This window comes from Nilaparvata lugens, chromosome 3, assembly GCF_014356525.2.
Source record: "Nilaparvata lugens isolate BPH chromosome 3, ASM1435652v1, whole genome shotgun sequence".
NCBI lineage: Eukaryota > Metazoa > Arthropoda > Insecta > Hemiptera > Delphacidae > Nilaparvata > Nilaparvata lugens.
Window position 1 is genome coordinate 19,029,998 of NC_052506.1, and position 15,334 is coordinate 19,045,331.

The 15,334-nt window shown below is 35.4% G+C and overlaps 1 protein-coding gene across 11 annotated transcripts in view; it reads left to right on the forward strand.

Annotated features, from left to right (window-relative positions):
• Positions 1-15,334, forward strand: part of LOC111061806 (transient receptor potential-gamma protein) — a 228,530-nt gene that overhangs the window by 94,626 nt on the left and 118,570 nt on the right. For 6 of the 11 annotated variants that reach the window (XM_039423184.1, XM_039423186.1, XM_039423187.1 and 3 more), the window contains exon 1: positions 6,303-6,456. In XM_039423184.1, the coding sequence (XP_039279118.1) occupies positions 6,328-6,456 (129 nt within the window). In that variant the 5' untranslated portion in view covers positions 6,303-6,327. Of the gene's footprint in view, positions 1-6,268; positions 6,457-15,334 lie in introns of those variants that run through there. The other 5 variants (XM_039423190.1, XM_039423193.1, XM_039423191.1 and 2 more) reach the window with 1 other exon arrangement.

Below are 15,334 nucleotides of genomic sequence, written 5' to 3' on the forward strand. Positions count from 1 at the left end.
ATTGCCATCGTATATGATTGAGAGCAACATCACTATCAGTTTAATTAACATAACACTACCTATGCATTCAAGAGAACAATATGGAATATAAAAATCTATTCATTCATCAACAGATTTCCCAGTTGATTGTGAACGTTCTGAGAAGAGTATAGTATGAATTGAATAAAATACTATGAATGAATTCATCCTGTAGATTGTGCGGGTTTTTTCAATTACAATGATGTCTACAAAATAAATGTGTGATGGAATCCTATGATTTAATTGTTTCACCAAATTGAATTACTTCTTTTGATTGATTAAGAAATATTTCATATTTGACCATAGTGATATTTTATAGAAATCACAGTAACAGTATGGGACTGCAGTCGAATGGAATAGATAGATAGATAGATGAATGTCTTTCATTTTCACTTTATAACATTACAAAAAGTGATGTGGGCGAAGTTGAGGCAATAAAAGCCCCCTTCAACCACTTAATATACAAAATTTTTCAATGAAACTATAAGATTGATTACAATTCCAATAAAACAACTAAATTGATACATAGATTAAATGAATGAAAAAGGAACAGAGAAAACTAAAAGCAAGGAAACTTCATAGTGAATTTAATCACATTTACTCACACAAGTGTGAAATCTGAGAAAACAAGTGATGGTTAAACAGAATAAATATGAATTACTCCGATATGAGTGTATTGGAGAATATAATCATTAGATTGAGAATAGAGAAACCTATTGAGTTCCTATGTTTTCTCTATGAAAACATAGATATACACATGTATATCTGAACCGATATAGATGCTGGTAAGGGAAGGCAAGGTATGTTTCAACAAAAAGGGTTTCTTTCCGATCACAGGAATACACTACAGCTTTCCACTCTCTCACAAGTTTAATCATCTTTCATGTGCACAAACTTTCTTGACAAACCTGCCTATATAACTCTTCTGTTTCCCATTCGTATGATTTCATCAGGAGAGCGTGATAAATTTCGACAGAACGAGTCTCTGTTCAGAAACAACGCACTAAGTAGTAGGTGAATTAAGTTACATCTGACTGAAACTTTTCACTTCAACTTAATTATGTATGGCGGTGGTTTGAGAAACACTGAAGTTCACTCATTCCAAATATGCCTCCACATATTTTTGGTGGTTGATCTGGTTAAAGCCGTGCAACCCTTCACAGTTTATCTCATCTCAATTTCTATGATTTGGAAGTGTCATAGGATAACTATTTATAACTAATATTATTTTCTTCTAAACAGTAGTAGTTTAGTGTAGTTCTCAAACAGTTGTGATTTGCAGCCTCTTAATTTTTCTTTGAACGTTCATTACTGATGATTGCTCAACATTGGACACAGACAAGATAAACAATAGTTTTAATTACCTGGGTGATATTCAAAAAGATATCGTCAAGAGAAGTGCATCCAAATTATAGTTTCAGAGTTCTAGTTTTCTCAGAAAGGAGAAATAAGAGAGACATAATATCTTCTTCTTCATGTGCCGTCTCCATGGCGGAGGTTGTCTATAATGATGGCAATTTTCACCATGCCTACTTCAAAAGTCCATTTGAGGTGCACTTGAAACAATACCTTAAATTGCGCAACCAAGATATCATTCTTCGCCCCACTGACCTCCTACCTGTTATTTTGCCTTGCATAATGAAGTGCAATATTCCATATTTATGTCCTCTCATTATGTGACCCAGGTACCTTGATTTGCGCTCCTTAGATACAAGATAAGAAAAACGAATGAATAACATAATCTAATCAATGATTGGCTCAAAAAAGAGAAAGATCAAAAGAGAATCGACAGGATCAATTCAAATAATATGTTTCCCTTATGAATTTTGAAATTTAATATAGTGTAAAAAGGTTATGTTTTTAGTTCTCTTCAACATCTCATATACAATATTGGTATCCTCTTGATTATTATTTGTGGTGAAAAATATTATGAAACGAAAGCTTCTATTGAATCAAACTGATATTGATGATTGTGAAATTTCACATTATTTCCATCAGAATAACAATTTGGTTCTCTGTGATAAATAACAAGATGTGGGTCAGCCCGTTGGTTTGAATAGTGATGATAATAGGCATGAGTCTCTAGAGAATTAAGTAGCTCCAACTGTTGATAGATCAAGAATGATTGTTTCGACAAAAGTTTGGAAGTGATATTGAGTTTCACTCTGGTCGACCAGAAGTGTCTAGGGATACAACTTGTATGCTATTAGCTCTCGATCAAGTTGGTTATTTCGGAAGAAATTCCCATGTAAATATCAAATGATTCTACTGAACGATTATTCATCTGAAAGGAGGCAACAACTCTCACACAATTTCATGTATATGTCAGTAGGAATGCAATTGTATCCAATCTTTTTCGTTCCTTTTTCCAGTAGCTTTTGTAAACCTTTCCTTTCACATGCAATCAACTTCACCATATAATCATAATCGAGCTTGCATATTATGATCAGAAAATTTGAGTCTTCATATCATAAAACCTAAAAAATTAGTCGAATCAGAAACATCTAATGATAGATCCTATGTTATCCTCTACAACCATTTCTATTGCATGTTTTGAGTCCAGTACACAGGGTTCATCAGATCACAGGTATGATAATATTTTTTGTTTAATCTTTTAAACCTTCATGAAATTCAATCGATATCAGTAAATGTGATAATCAATTGTGAATAAATGGATACTTGTCTGTGGTACTTTCATACAGTCAGTAGAATATGAATCAAATTGTGATAATATTGATTGTATGTACAATTTACATCCTCAATAGCAATTTATTGGTAGTCTGGTCCACAGCCTCTACAAAGCCTCATCAATTTTGGAATGACGAGGACATTTCTTTCATTCTGAACTTAAATACCTCCTGCTAAATATTATAGCATTTTATTACGAACTGCAATTTCGTTTTTCAATTTCAAATTCGAAATTTATCACCTCAGTCTGACTCCTTGCAACATTCTGGAGACTATATAGACCGACCATTCGAAGGTAACGACGCTGTAAATCCAAACTGTCAGCAGAGCCAAGTGGCTGTTGCAGCACCTGCTCGATAAACAACAAAAGAATAAGTAGGATAAGAATGAGGTGATGAGGTGTGAGGGGGATTGGGATTTGTGTAATACACAAGTATCGCATCGCATCGCATTCTGGTGTGAAGCTAGCAGACCAGAACAGGGATTTGCCCACTAAACGGCTAACAGTGAGAAGATTAGGGGTTGTGAGAACAGGAGAAAGCCTTTTATTATACATGATTTTGACCCTTTCGGCGTTCGCTACTTTACAAATGTGTTCAAATCGTCTTGGAGCAGAATGGGAGCTTTAACAAAGTTTTCCTCCTCATGCATAACCCAACTCACGTGAATTGGCTTGTAACTGAAATTGGATTCAACTTGCAATTGATATAATTTATTCATGAGGTAACACCACTGATTCGCCTTTGCTACTGTTGTTGTTTGTTGATGTTATATTTCAAGGTTAGTTAAAAGCTGACAAATAGTGAGCATTAGTAACAAAAATAATGGTGTGATAATAGGCCTATAATAAGATCAGTGCCCCAACAAACTACTGAAAGAAAAATAATAATAACAATAATTTATTATCATTGTTATTATTGTTATAGAATATAACATACTTCAAGGTACAAATAAATTAAAATACACTAAATATTTTTCAAATGTTCTAAGGTTCCGAATATCTTGTTTCATGACGATGTTGTAGCATAGAATAGCCAATGCCAATCTATTCTCTGGTTGTAGTTAGTATGGTTAATATTGCGCTGTAAGTGGAATGTCCAATATGAAGAAATTCTCAAGGGGCAAACAAATTCAAAACATTCAATGAACATTTTGAGTGTTTCTGATGTTTAACGGACAATAAAACAATATGATGAACAGTAAGTTCAGTCTAGACAGTTCAGCCAAAACTGATCCGGAATCAGAATATCGGTTCTGGCTATAATAGATATGACTATAAATTATTCTGATAATCATAAAGCGATGAGCTAAATTATGTGGCCATGAAGTACTTTATTACAATATGCGAAAAGCATACACTCAATTATACAGTAATTCTAGTCTACTGGGGATAATAAATTCGCCGATAAACTTGTGAAACTCATTATTCATATAATTGGGAACGACAAATTCACTTTTTCAATTTATTGAGATAGTCAGATTCAATTATTTTCGACGATTATTATTTTGCGACCGGTGTGAGATTATCGACGCAATGCAAATAGACCGCTTACTGCGCAGACTCGGACCGTGGAGTAATTAACTCTTTACAAATCTTGGATTGATTGAAGAGCGAACAGGGCATGCCAATCTGTCAGAAACGCGTGTGAAATTGTGAAACAAATGAGGGTCAGATGTTTGATAGGGTTTTAATCTGTTGGCAAATGAGAGAGATCGAATGAGTGAGGGGAGAGAGAGTGTGAGAAGGGAAGAGAGAGCCGTCATCTGTTTGTAGCAACCACCTTCACAACCTCCCCCCTTACCCTGACAACGGATTTTCGGTAGATAGGACGAGGGAAAATGAGTAGAAGAGGAAAACAGAAATGAGAAGCGTAAAAATCAGTTGCCGACCGACCGACCCGGTGAATTGGGGTCGAATCTCTTCATAATCGCTCTTTTGTTCATCTGCAGCTCGAATCCACCCTTGGTGTGGCTGCGGTGATTTAGTGGCGAGTTTTTTCGAATATGCAGAATTGAAAAAGCTTGCAACCGTCGTCAACCGCTTCAATCATTAGAATAATCGTCGCAAATCACTTGCAGATTTGTTATTCAAAATCGATTAACTGAGTGCTGGCAAATTTAATTTGATTTGGACTTGGTTTTATTGGGTTCCGAAATGATTGAGTTGAAAATTGAATACTGTTTGAATGTGTCTTTGAAATAGATTGAACAAGGGAGGTCACTCTTCTGGGAGGACTTATCAATGAAATACAATCATTTTAGGGGTACCTACAGAGACGAAAATTCTTGAATTCTCGAGAAAAAGGTTAATATTGAAGTCTGACAACGTTCTTTTTGCGAGGATGACTTTTTAGAGGGAGTAGTACTGGAGCTTGGGATAATTTGGGGGTTGGGGTTGGGCGAGGCGGGGTGGACACACCTGATTATTTGTATTTGTATTGAACTTGCATTAAGTTAATTACTTCAGTAATAGTGTCTTCAAAGTAGACGTTTTTCAAATGGATCTCTATGGTGAGGTCCACGTTATAATGGCAATAGTCTATTGACAATGGTGTTGTTATCTTTGTCGATCATTCAACAAAGCAGATGGCGCTATCATTTCTAGCTCTGCAACGTTGCCAGATCATGTTTTATGATGTGTATGATGATTAATTAACAAAATATTGAATCTCAATTATGGAAGTCTATCCTTTAATCATTAAAAAATATATTTCCTTAACTCTTTGGATATAATTGATTATTTCAAACAAGAATTAACAGTAAATATTACATAAAATATACCGGCATCAGACATCATCTATAGAAGGCAGTGACAAGGCAGAGAATCGGCAACGCTGTTCTCCTATCTTTCTCCATTGTCATTGTAAGGTGGAACTCACTATTATAGTATTTTGAATGTAGAGAATATGAATCGATTAACTCCATCCAATATGAGTGGTATGTGATTTTGGTGTTATGGAAAATGTCCACATAGACTACTAAAAGAATAATATTATTCCAATACAATAACAACCTCTCAAGAAATGGTTCATTGTATCGATCAGGAAGAATACTGTCTTGATCCATGAGATATTGGATTCAGGGTTTTCTTATTCATCTCCTGTATAATGAATGGAATTGGATGGACAGGACAACACGTTATGCTAGTGTACATAGAACCACAGTGGTTTGAATTCAGTAATATTTAGTTTTATAATATATCAGTAGTTTAATTGCAAAAATTACCAACCAGTTATTTCCAATTCAATGTATCCGCAACACACAAGGCACATAGAAAACAATATTGTTATAATAATTCTATGGGTCATAATACATATCATTGGATATGTATCATATACATATACATAGATACTACATATATGTAGTATATATATCCAATATATACATATACGGAAACATATACATAGATACATATCTTTAGTATATGTCATGGATCAATTCATGTTTCATATATTATAAAAAAAGGAATTGGCTTATACATATATGAGATTATTTGAGGATATACACAATTGACGCATTATCCCTTTTGAACTAATTCATGTTTTTGGTGTTTCTTTTTCAGAAAGTGAGGATGAGGAGGAGGAAAGTGTGGCGGCGGCTGGTGGTGGAGAGGGGGTGGCCATGAGGGGGACAGGGGGCAGGTGGGGGGGTCCTGGCGGCGGCGACGTCCCCCACCACGATGTGGACGTGGAGGCCGCCCTGGCTGACGCCCTAGGCGAGAAGCCCAGGCCGCAGCTCAAAAATGTCAAGGTAACTGACAAAATTCTACCCTCTCTTTGCCATCCCTGATCATACTCACCCACTCATTTTTACACTTACTCCCCAACTAGTATCATAATTGTATTCTTATTATAGCTATTCTGTTAATTTCCCACTATTCCCCTTCTTTTTAAGATGTACGTTGATATTTTACGTTATTTGTTACTTTTGCACTATTCGTCTTCAATATTTCACTTTTGTTACATTTGTACAAATCGCCTTCTTTCTTGCATTCATGATTTTTTCCTTCTCTTTTGTAGTGTTGCAAGCTGTTTGGGAAGCCATTGGCTCCGTGGTTGCACTGATAAGCTATCTATTCTTCTATTCTATATATATAAAAGCGAAATGGCACTCACTCACTGACTGACTGACTCACTCACTCACTCACTCACTCGCATAACTAAAAATCTACCGGACCAAAAACGTTCAAATTTGGTAGGTATGTTCAGTTGGCCCTTTAGAGGCGCACTAAGAAATCTTTTGGCAATATTTTAACTCTAAGGGTTGTTTTTAAGGGTTTAAAGTTCGTCTTTTAGCATGTATATTCTTCTTCTCCCAATCTCTCAATTATAATTGAAATTTCCATATCATATGTTACTATAGAACTATAATCTAGATAGAGTACCTCTTTGAAACAGTTGTTAACTGGCAACTAAATTAATAATTTTGTCAGGTTGGCATTAAGTTGAGTTGTCTTTGTTAGGTTGGCACCAAATTGAAGATTTAAATGCATTTATCGCGGAAAAATATTGATTGGGCACTGCTACTTCAATCCTGGGAATATTATATTACTAGCAGTCAGGCTCGCTTCGCTCGCCATATCCGTTTAGTCTGGACCCCCGACTGGATTGTCCTAACATATGATAAAAATGCAGGCGAGCGAAGCGAGCCTGCTGATCTTATTCTTGGACGATCCAGCCGGGGGTCCAGGGGGCGGAGCCCCCTGGCTAGACGGATATGGCGAGCGAAGCGAGCCTGACGGCTAGTCGATAATACAAATTGAGAAACATGCACCTTCCCATTTCATATGAAGTCATATGAAGCCCCCTATGAAGAGCCGACTTTTCCAATCATCATAACGTAACGTGAGTTGTCCCAGCTGTACCAATAGGCCATGAGATCCCTTATGGGATCTCACTCTTGTGCACCAATGAGCCTTGAGACCCCGAGCAGGGTCTCAGACATTCTCAACTTAGAAGCAAGGTAGCCCACTGAGGGATCTCGAAATGTCGTTTTTATCACCATATTCAAATGCTCCAAATCCTAACCTTTAATGTTGTCTCAGCATTGTAGTAATCTCGAACCAAAATCTCGTTTTGTGCAACCCAGATTTTAATCCTAATTTGGAAACACTTTTCGCTTAAAAGCGAGAGAATCCACTCTCTTCCTCCATGTTTTGAATTTCTCTCGTCCACTGGAAGAGGTCAACATCATCCTTCTCCAAAAAACATTCAGGGCCTGTGTGGAGGGAAGTTTTCAGTTTCACCTTGTTAAAAATGATTTATTTTGCTAGAATGACTTGTTCTGGATAATAATATTTGCATGATGAGGATTCGAGGGCAGAGAAGAGTTTTAGAACACTCGAGCGGCATGAGGTTGAGTTGGAATTTGCATTTGATGGCATGTGGCCAGGGGCCAGTGTAGAGCAGAAAGGGTTCTCAACCAAAGTCCAGGCTCGCTCGGACCCAGCCTTGCTTATAGCCTGCTCAAACTATCTAATCACATAAAACTGCTGCTGGTTATTATATCCTGAATTGTGTATTCTGAAAATTGGCAACTGTTGAAGCCCTACAATAAGTGCTCGATACTGAGTAAACTGTACGGGCTGAAATTTACGTAGTTTATCAATTAGGTAAAATTTTACTAGAATAATCACCAATATCAATCTTTATTTATAAAGAATTCACAAATTATAAGTCTGATATTAACGATTATTATTTGTTAGTTAGTTCCCTCGTGTAAACAAAATTATTCTGAGCCATACAGCAATGGGAATTTTTCTCGTCTCTGGAGACTTCTCTACTTATATGCGTGTGATCTTACTATCACCACTTACTTTCAATTAAGACGATACAGACAAACGATAAAGATATATTACCATTCATCTAGAAGTAGTACACCTCGATGAAATACCTAGATAGACGTCCATCCATCTATATTCAAAGAATGTAATAAACAATATATCACTTTTTCTTTTTGATTCTTTTATGGATTATTCGAGAGCAACTAATGATATATTTCAGAGAAGAGTCTTGTCGAATAGAGAATCTTTCTTCTCGGCACACTAACATTACCATAATACTAAATACTATTCATGTATTGAATCCCATATAATAGTCTAATATCATCCCATATTAGTATTGTCGATAAACGAATATCCATAACTTTTTATCCATAACTATAATACACTTATGCATGATTGATTTTAACTCAATAATGTGAGATATGAGTTACTTTGCCATTTATTACTAGGCTATAGCAATGTGAGTAATAATCGATAGCCCCCTCCTCTTCCCAAGAATATTTGTATAGAATTCGATGACAAATGATACTTTACTTCTGACAGCATTGATTGTATTGGCTTCAAAAAGTACTTCTGGGATCCCAAATCTATTGTGAAGGAATGAGTGAGAAAGGAAGAGAATAACTCATCAATCTTGTCCTCATTGACTCACTGCTTGGTTCTATTTCCTGTTGTAGAGTATAGCAAGAAGAGCTCATCTTCTTGTGTAATTTCGCTTTATTTTCAAATGATATTCCGGGTACTATGAGAATGTATTAGACAGGCGGAAAAAATGAAGGAAATTGCTTTACAGCCTATAGGTTTTGTTACATAAGTTCAATATTGTAAACATAAAACTTTTGAGTTTATGTAACTCAAACTTAAGACTATGAAGCCGTTCCCTTCATTTTTTTCACCTGCTAAATACATTCTCATGCTACTCGGAATCTGACTTTTGAGTTCATGTAAACTAAACCGGAAACTATTAAGTATAAACTGTAAACTATTACCCGGAATCTAACTTTTGAGCTTATTTAACTCAAACTTCAGAATATCACCAGTTCTATTAATCTCTCCCACCTGCTCAATACATTTTCATGGTACCCGTAATCTCATTAGAAATGAAGCAAAAATCTACAAACGATCAATCTCAAACAACAACAATCTCAAAGTAGGTTAAGGGGACATGAAATTTGAAAACGATAGTTACACAGAGTAGATTAGGGAATTGAATTCACAAAAATTCAGTTGATACTCCAAGATGATCCGTTTCTTGATTATGCGAGTTGAGTCGGTACATCAAGTGGATGGGTGCTCAAGAGGGGATGGAGGAGAATTAGTAGTATTAGCAGAAAAAGGGGAAGAGGACAAGCCAGAGGGGAAAGATAGGGTCGTAGATAAAGGAGGAGGACGAGAAGAAGAAGAAGAAGGAGGAAGATAAGTTGTAGATGTTAAAAATGGAGAAGGAGTAGAAATGGTTGGGACAGTAATAGGAGAAGTTGGAAGAGTAGGAGGAGGAGGAGAACTGGTAGGAGGAGAGATATTCTAAAGGAGAGGAATAACTTTATGAGAAGAGGAGAATGACATTGAAAGAGAAGGTAAGGATTTTCGAAGAAGACGAGGATGTGGTTTCCTTATTGCTTTCAATTGATGGTAATCAACTCGGCTACAGTTTGAATCAATAGCTTAACCTACATGTCTTATAGTACTCATTCAATTACCACGAGTATAGACACAGAGTCTGAACTTTACATCCCCGTTGTTATAGAACTATGAACATCCATTTCAATTGAGCTCACTGAAGCTTGACTGTGCAAATTAAATTCACTCAGAGATGTGATGTTGTGGGTTCTCCGCGACATGAAGAATGAGTTTGAGTAAGCAGGTGGCCTGTCACTTAGTCCTCCAACCATCCATCACCTTTTTACATCCTGTTCAAAATGTTTCTTACTGCCCTTCAACAGAGTAAGTAAAGTGCAACATGGTTGGTCAGCCGTTTAATTTTTTTTCACGAGATTAAAAAGCAATTTATTCCAGTCACAGATTATGAAAACTCATGTTAAAAAAACATTGAGCAAACGTTAGAGTTTCTGTTGTAGTTATATCCTTATACCTCGTAGAAGGAAATATCCTGGGTTACAAAATCTTCACTCAGAGCTCTATTTCAGTCAAAGTCAATGGATCAAGGAGGCACAGGATAGGATATGGAAATTAAAGAACTCTTGGCTTCAGTTTTCGTTGTGGTTCAAGTGTTCTGTATCAGATAATTTTCAAAGCAATGCCATATAATGAATGAATGATGAACGATGAATTTATTGCCAAATACAAGAAATATTTTTACAAATAAAAGAATCATTAAAATACAATAGTTTTTGGCGTGACTGGAAAAAGAAGCTTTGAGCTCCAGCCACGAGTTCTAAAAATAAGAGATACATTTTTTAATGTAATAACAGCTGTACAAATGAAACAATTCTGTTAATGGATGTTGAATTTTATCAATATTCCAAGTACCTGATAAACAGAATATAAGTGAACAGAAAAATAATATAATAATTGTCGAGTTTTAATAATTTTTACAAAATTATGAATAATTAATAATCAAATAATAATAATAATCGATCAATTGTGAATCAAATCATTGGAACTCGAAATCAATTCAATCAGTTGAAATGATCATCATTTTTGGCCATGAATATTATCAACAGTGTTCTGTTTAATCTCGCACAAAATATGCAGTAATCATCTTTTGCGTAATAAAGTCATCATACCGGTCTTTTAATAACATGTTGAAAAACGGTGATTGGAATCGGTTGAGGAATGGTAATTAGCTTCAATGTTTGTGAAGCGTTATGATTAACATCTCACTTTCGAAATAAGAGAGAGAAAATGTGAGCTTCTCGTCTCCAAATTCTAATCTGCAGTAATTTTACACCTTTATGAGTTACAGAAAAACATGTTCCTAATCAATATCGAACCGCTTTTTTGATCGTTTGAGACTCGATCTCTGTTGGTTTTTTAAAATCTCGGAATTGATCATAATAATAACGCTCTTCAAGTATTATTATTGATATAGTAATATATTCAACGATAAAATAAAATAATCATTGAGTTCAAACCGAGTCAAACCCACAGGGAAGAATGTCAAACGTCTCTTGCAATACTGCACTTCGAAATGATAATATTATGATTGTTTCAACTGCAGACATTATAATTTATAGTTCTATCTCCGTTTTATCCGATTCCGTGTTATCATATAAAGTTTGTAAAGAATATTAAAATCCAATATTTTATCTGAACCTTTTTCATCTGTTGTAAACCGAGAATAATAAGTTTCTCAACTATCCACTCTTTCCTCTTCCCTGCATTCTATCACTCACTCCCGATTGAGAGTGTGGAAAGGATAGATTGGGTGGGGGGGGTGGTTTGAGGAATGGAATAAAACCGGAATCCATGCGGAGAAAGGATAGATAAAATGGTAATAATTTTGGGAGAAAGATTTATTCGTGGCAGACTGACAGACCCTGCTGCTATTGTTGAGTGGCAATGTCAATGCGACGAGATGCATGTGTTTGCAAATTCGCTGATAGTTGTGAGCTCAAACTGTTGAATATATTCCTTTGACGCTCTCCTGATCTTGACAAAGGCATAAAGTTGCGTCTAGTCGAGCAATCGTTTGTGATTCCTTGCAGACATGAAAAGAGCTTCAACGATTCCAGTTCGTCTACAACGTTTTGAGAAGACCTGCTTCTTTGAAGAACTACGACTTGTTTTTGAGACGATGTGATCAATCATACTATCAAATCATTGAGAACCGACATACCATCATCTTCCGAGTTGTTGAAGTTTAGAGCTACAGTATTCTCTGATATATCTTATTAATCATGAAAAGGAGAAATCAATCACTACAAACAAAAGCAAGTCTTGAATAAATCATATTGTCACTAAAGCACCGAGTTCAATCATGAGTTATGGCAAACTCGTTGGTTGCCGATTCGTTATTGCCAGTGGATAGTAATGAGTATACATTCCCATACATTTTTTACTTTCCTTGCCCTATTACCATAGGTATTACTTTCGTTGCCCTAGGAAAGTATTGCTTTTCAAAAAAATTTAAGGTACCCTAATTTAATGTTTTCTATACGTTTCAAGGTCCCCTGAGTCCAAAAGCAAAAGATTTTTGGGTGTGTGTGTGTGTGTGTGTGTGTGTGTGTGTGTGTGTGTGTGTGTGGTGTGTGTGTCTGTGAACACGATAAATCCATTCCTAATTAACCGATTGACTTGAAATTTTAAACTTAAGGTCCGTTATACCATGAGGATCCGACAATAAGAAATTCAATAAAATTCAATTCAAAATGGCGGAAAAAATGGTGGATAATGACTAAAAAACCATGTTTTTCACGGTTTTCTCGAAAACGGCTCTAACGATTTTCTTCAAATTTATATTGCTATATTGCTACATTGCTATATTGCTATATTGCTATATTGCAAATTTATAGCTATTCATGAGCCCTATCAACTGACATGAGTCTCATTTCTGGGAAAATTGCAGGAGCTTCGTAATATTCTTGAGAAAAATGGCGGATAATCACAAAAAAACAATGTTTTTCACAATTTTCTCAAAAATGACTTGACCGATTTTTTTCAAATTCATACCCTGTAAAGTATTTATATATCAGCTCTATCAACTAGAATGAGTCTCCTCCCTGAGAAACTAACAGGGGGTCCACTCCATCCTTGAGAAATTTACTTTGTAACCTCCTTCTGGTGCTTGAGGTAGGTGAGTAGATCAGTTTATTTAGAAGAACACACCTCGATATTTTATTTGTAGAACAGCTGTTTTGACAACTTTTAAAAAATCCTCAAATTTCATATATTATTCAAACAAAGGAAAATGTACTCTAAAAACAATAACAATAGTATAATCGTAGTTTTAATAAAATTATTTAGCCGCCAATCGGCATAATGTTATTCCCCTAGATTATCCTCGTTTAAGAATGAGGCTTATAGATCAATGAGCAAGGAAAGTTGTGTGAGTGTACCACACCAGATTTTTGAAATGTATGTTTTTTGTGTCAATAACAGACAGCTGCTATCATAACATTGATGTACAGCCGCTTCTGACCCTTTTATAGTATTTATTTCCAATATTAATAGTATCAGCAACATCTATAATAAGAGCGAGTGAGACCTTACTTTCTAATACGCTTTAATCGATACATCCATTAATATTGAAAGATCCATCTGTAATTGATGCTTGAAGTTCATACAATATGCTGGTAAACTTATATTGCAATATAGCTGATAGATTCATTGATTTAGATGTTTATTATTCATTCGAAGATTCCGTATAGGAAGTAAGCAAATCTTATCATGAACATGAGCATGCAGATTCTTTTATTCTGAAATTAATTACATTTATCTTTCAAGTACAATGCTCGATTATTATTGTATATTTCAGGAATAATATTCAGCGAAATTTTCAAGGGCTTCAAGATGCGTTTTTTTAAATCAATATAAATTTTATTTTTAAACATTCACTCTCGATGCTCGTTGGAGCCTCACATCGTAATCTAGACAGCCAGAAGAATTCATTTGTAACTGTATTGCATTCCATAGAGCTTGGAAGTTGGTTACGCTAATGTAACGATTGATATATGGTACTGTCACAGTCATTGAGCGGATACTCTAAGCGTGAACAGCAATTATTTCGCTACATAAATAGTGAGGAATGGGGCATCGACCTGAAAGATTGTAGAGTTTCAAACTAATGCACTCACCGACACCTCTAGGTGTTTGATAGCTCTACATTCTAAAAACGTTTTTATGAGTTACCAGAGAGGAGCAGCCTATTATCTATCAATGGAAACGTTTATTTTTTGTAATTTTGAAAAAATAATGCAAACAATGAATTATGCAAGCGTCTTGCATTCGAAAGGGTAGTTGTTTTTGCAGCAGCAACCGATGAGATACTAAAATAGATCGTAATCTTTTATGACCATTTTACTGCCATAGACTTCTCCATTCCTTCTTCCTTACTTTCCTGGTAGTGAACAATATTTTCTTTCCAATATTAATAGTATCAGCAACATCTATAATAAGAGCGAGTGAGACCTTACTTTCTAATACGCTTTAATCGATACATCCATTAATATTGAAAGATCCATCTAATTGATGCTTGAAGTTCATACAATATGCTGGTAAACTTATATTGCAATATAGCGGATAGATTCATTGATTTGATTGATTTAGATGTTTATTATTCATTCGAAGATTCCGTATAGGAAGTAAGCAAATCTTATCATGAACATGAGCATCCAGATTCTTCCATTCTGAAATTAATTACATTTATCTTTCAAGAACAATGCTCGATTATTATTGTATATTTCAGGAATAATATTGAGTGAAATTTTCAAGGGCTTCAAGATGCGATATTTTAAATCAATATAAATTTTATTTTTAAACATTCACTCTCGATGCTCGTTGGAGCCTCACATCGTAATCTAGACAGCCAGAAGAATTCATTTGGAACTGTATTGCATTCCTCAGAGCTTGGAAGTTGGTTACGCTAATGTAACGATTGATATATGGTACTGTCACAGTCATTGAGCGGATACTCTAAGCGTGAACAGCAATTATTTCGCTACATAAATAGTGAGGAATGGGGCATCGACCTAAAAGATTGTAGAGTTTCAAACTAATGCACTCATCGACACCTCTAGGTGTTTAATAGCTCTACTTTCTGAAAACGTTTTTATGAGTTACCAGAGAGGAGCAGCCTATTATCTATCAATGGAAACGTTTATTTTTTATAATTTTGAAAAAAAATGCAAACAATGAATTATGCAAGCGTCTTGCATTCGAAAGGGT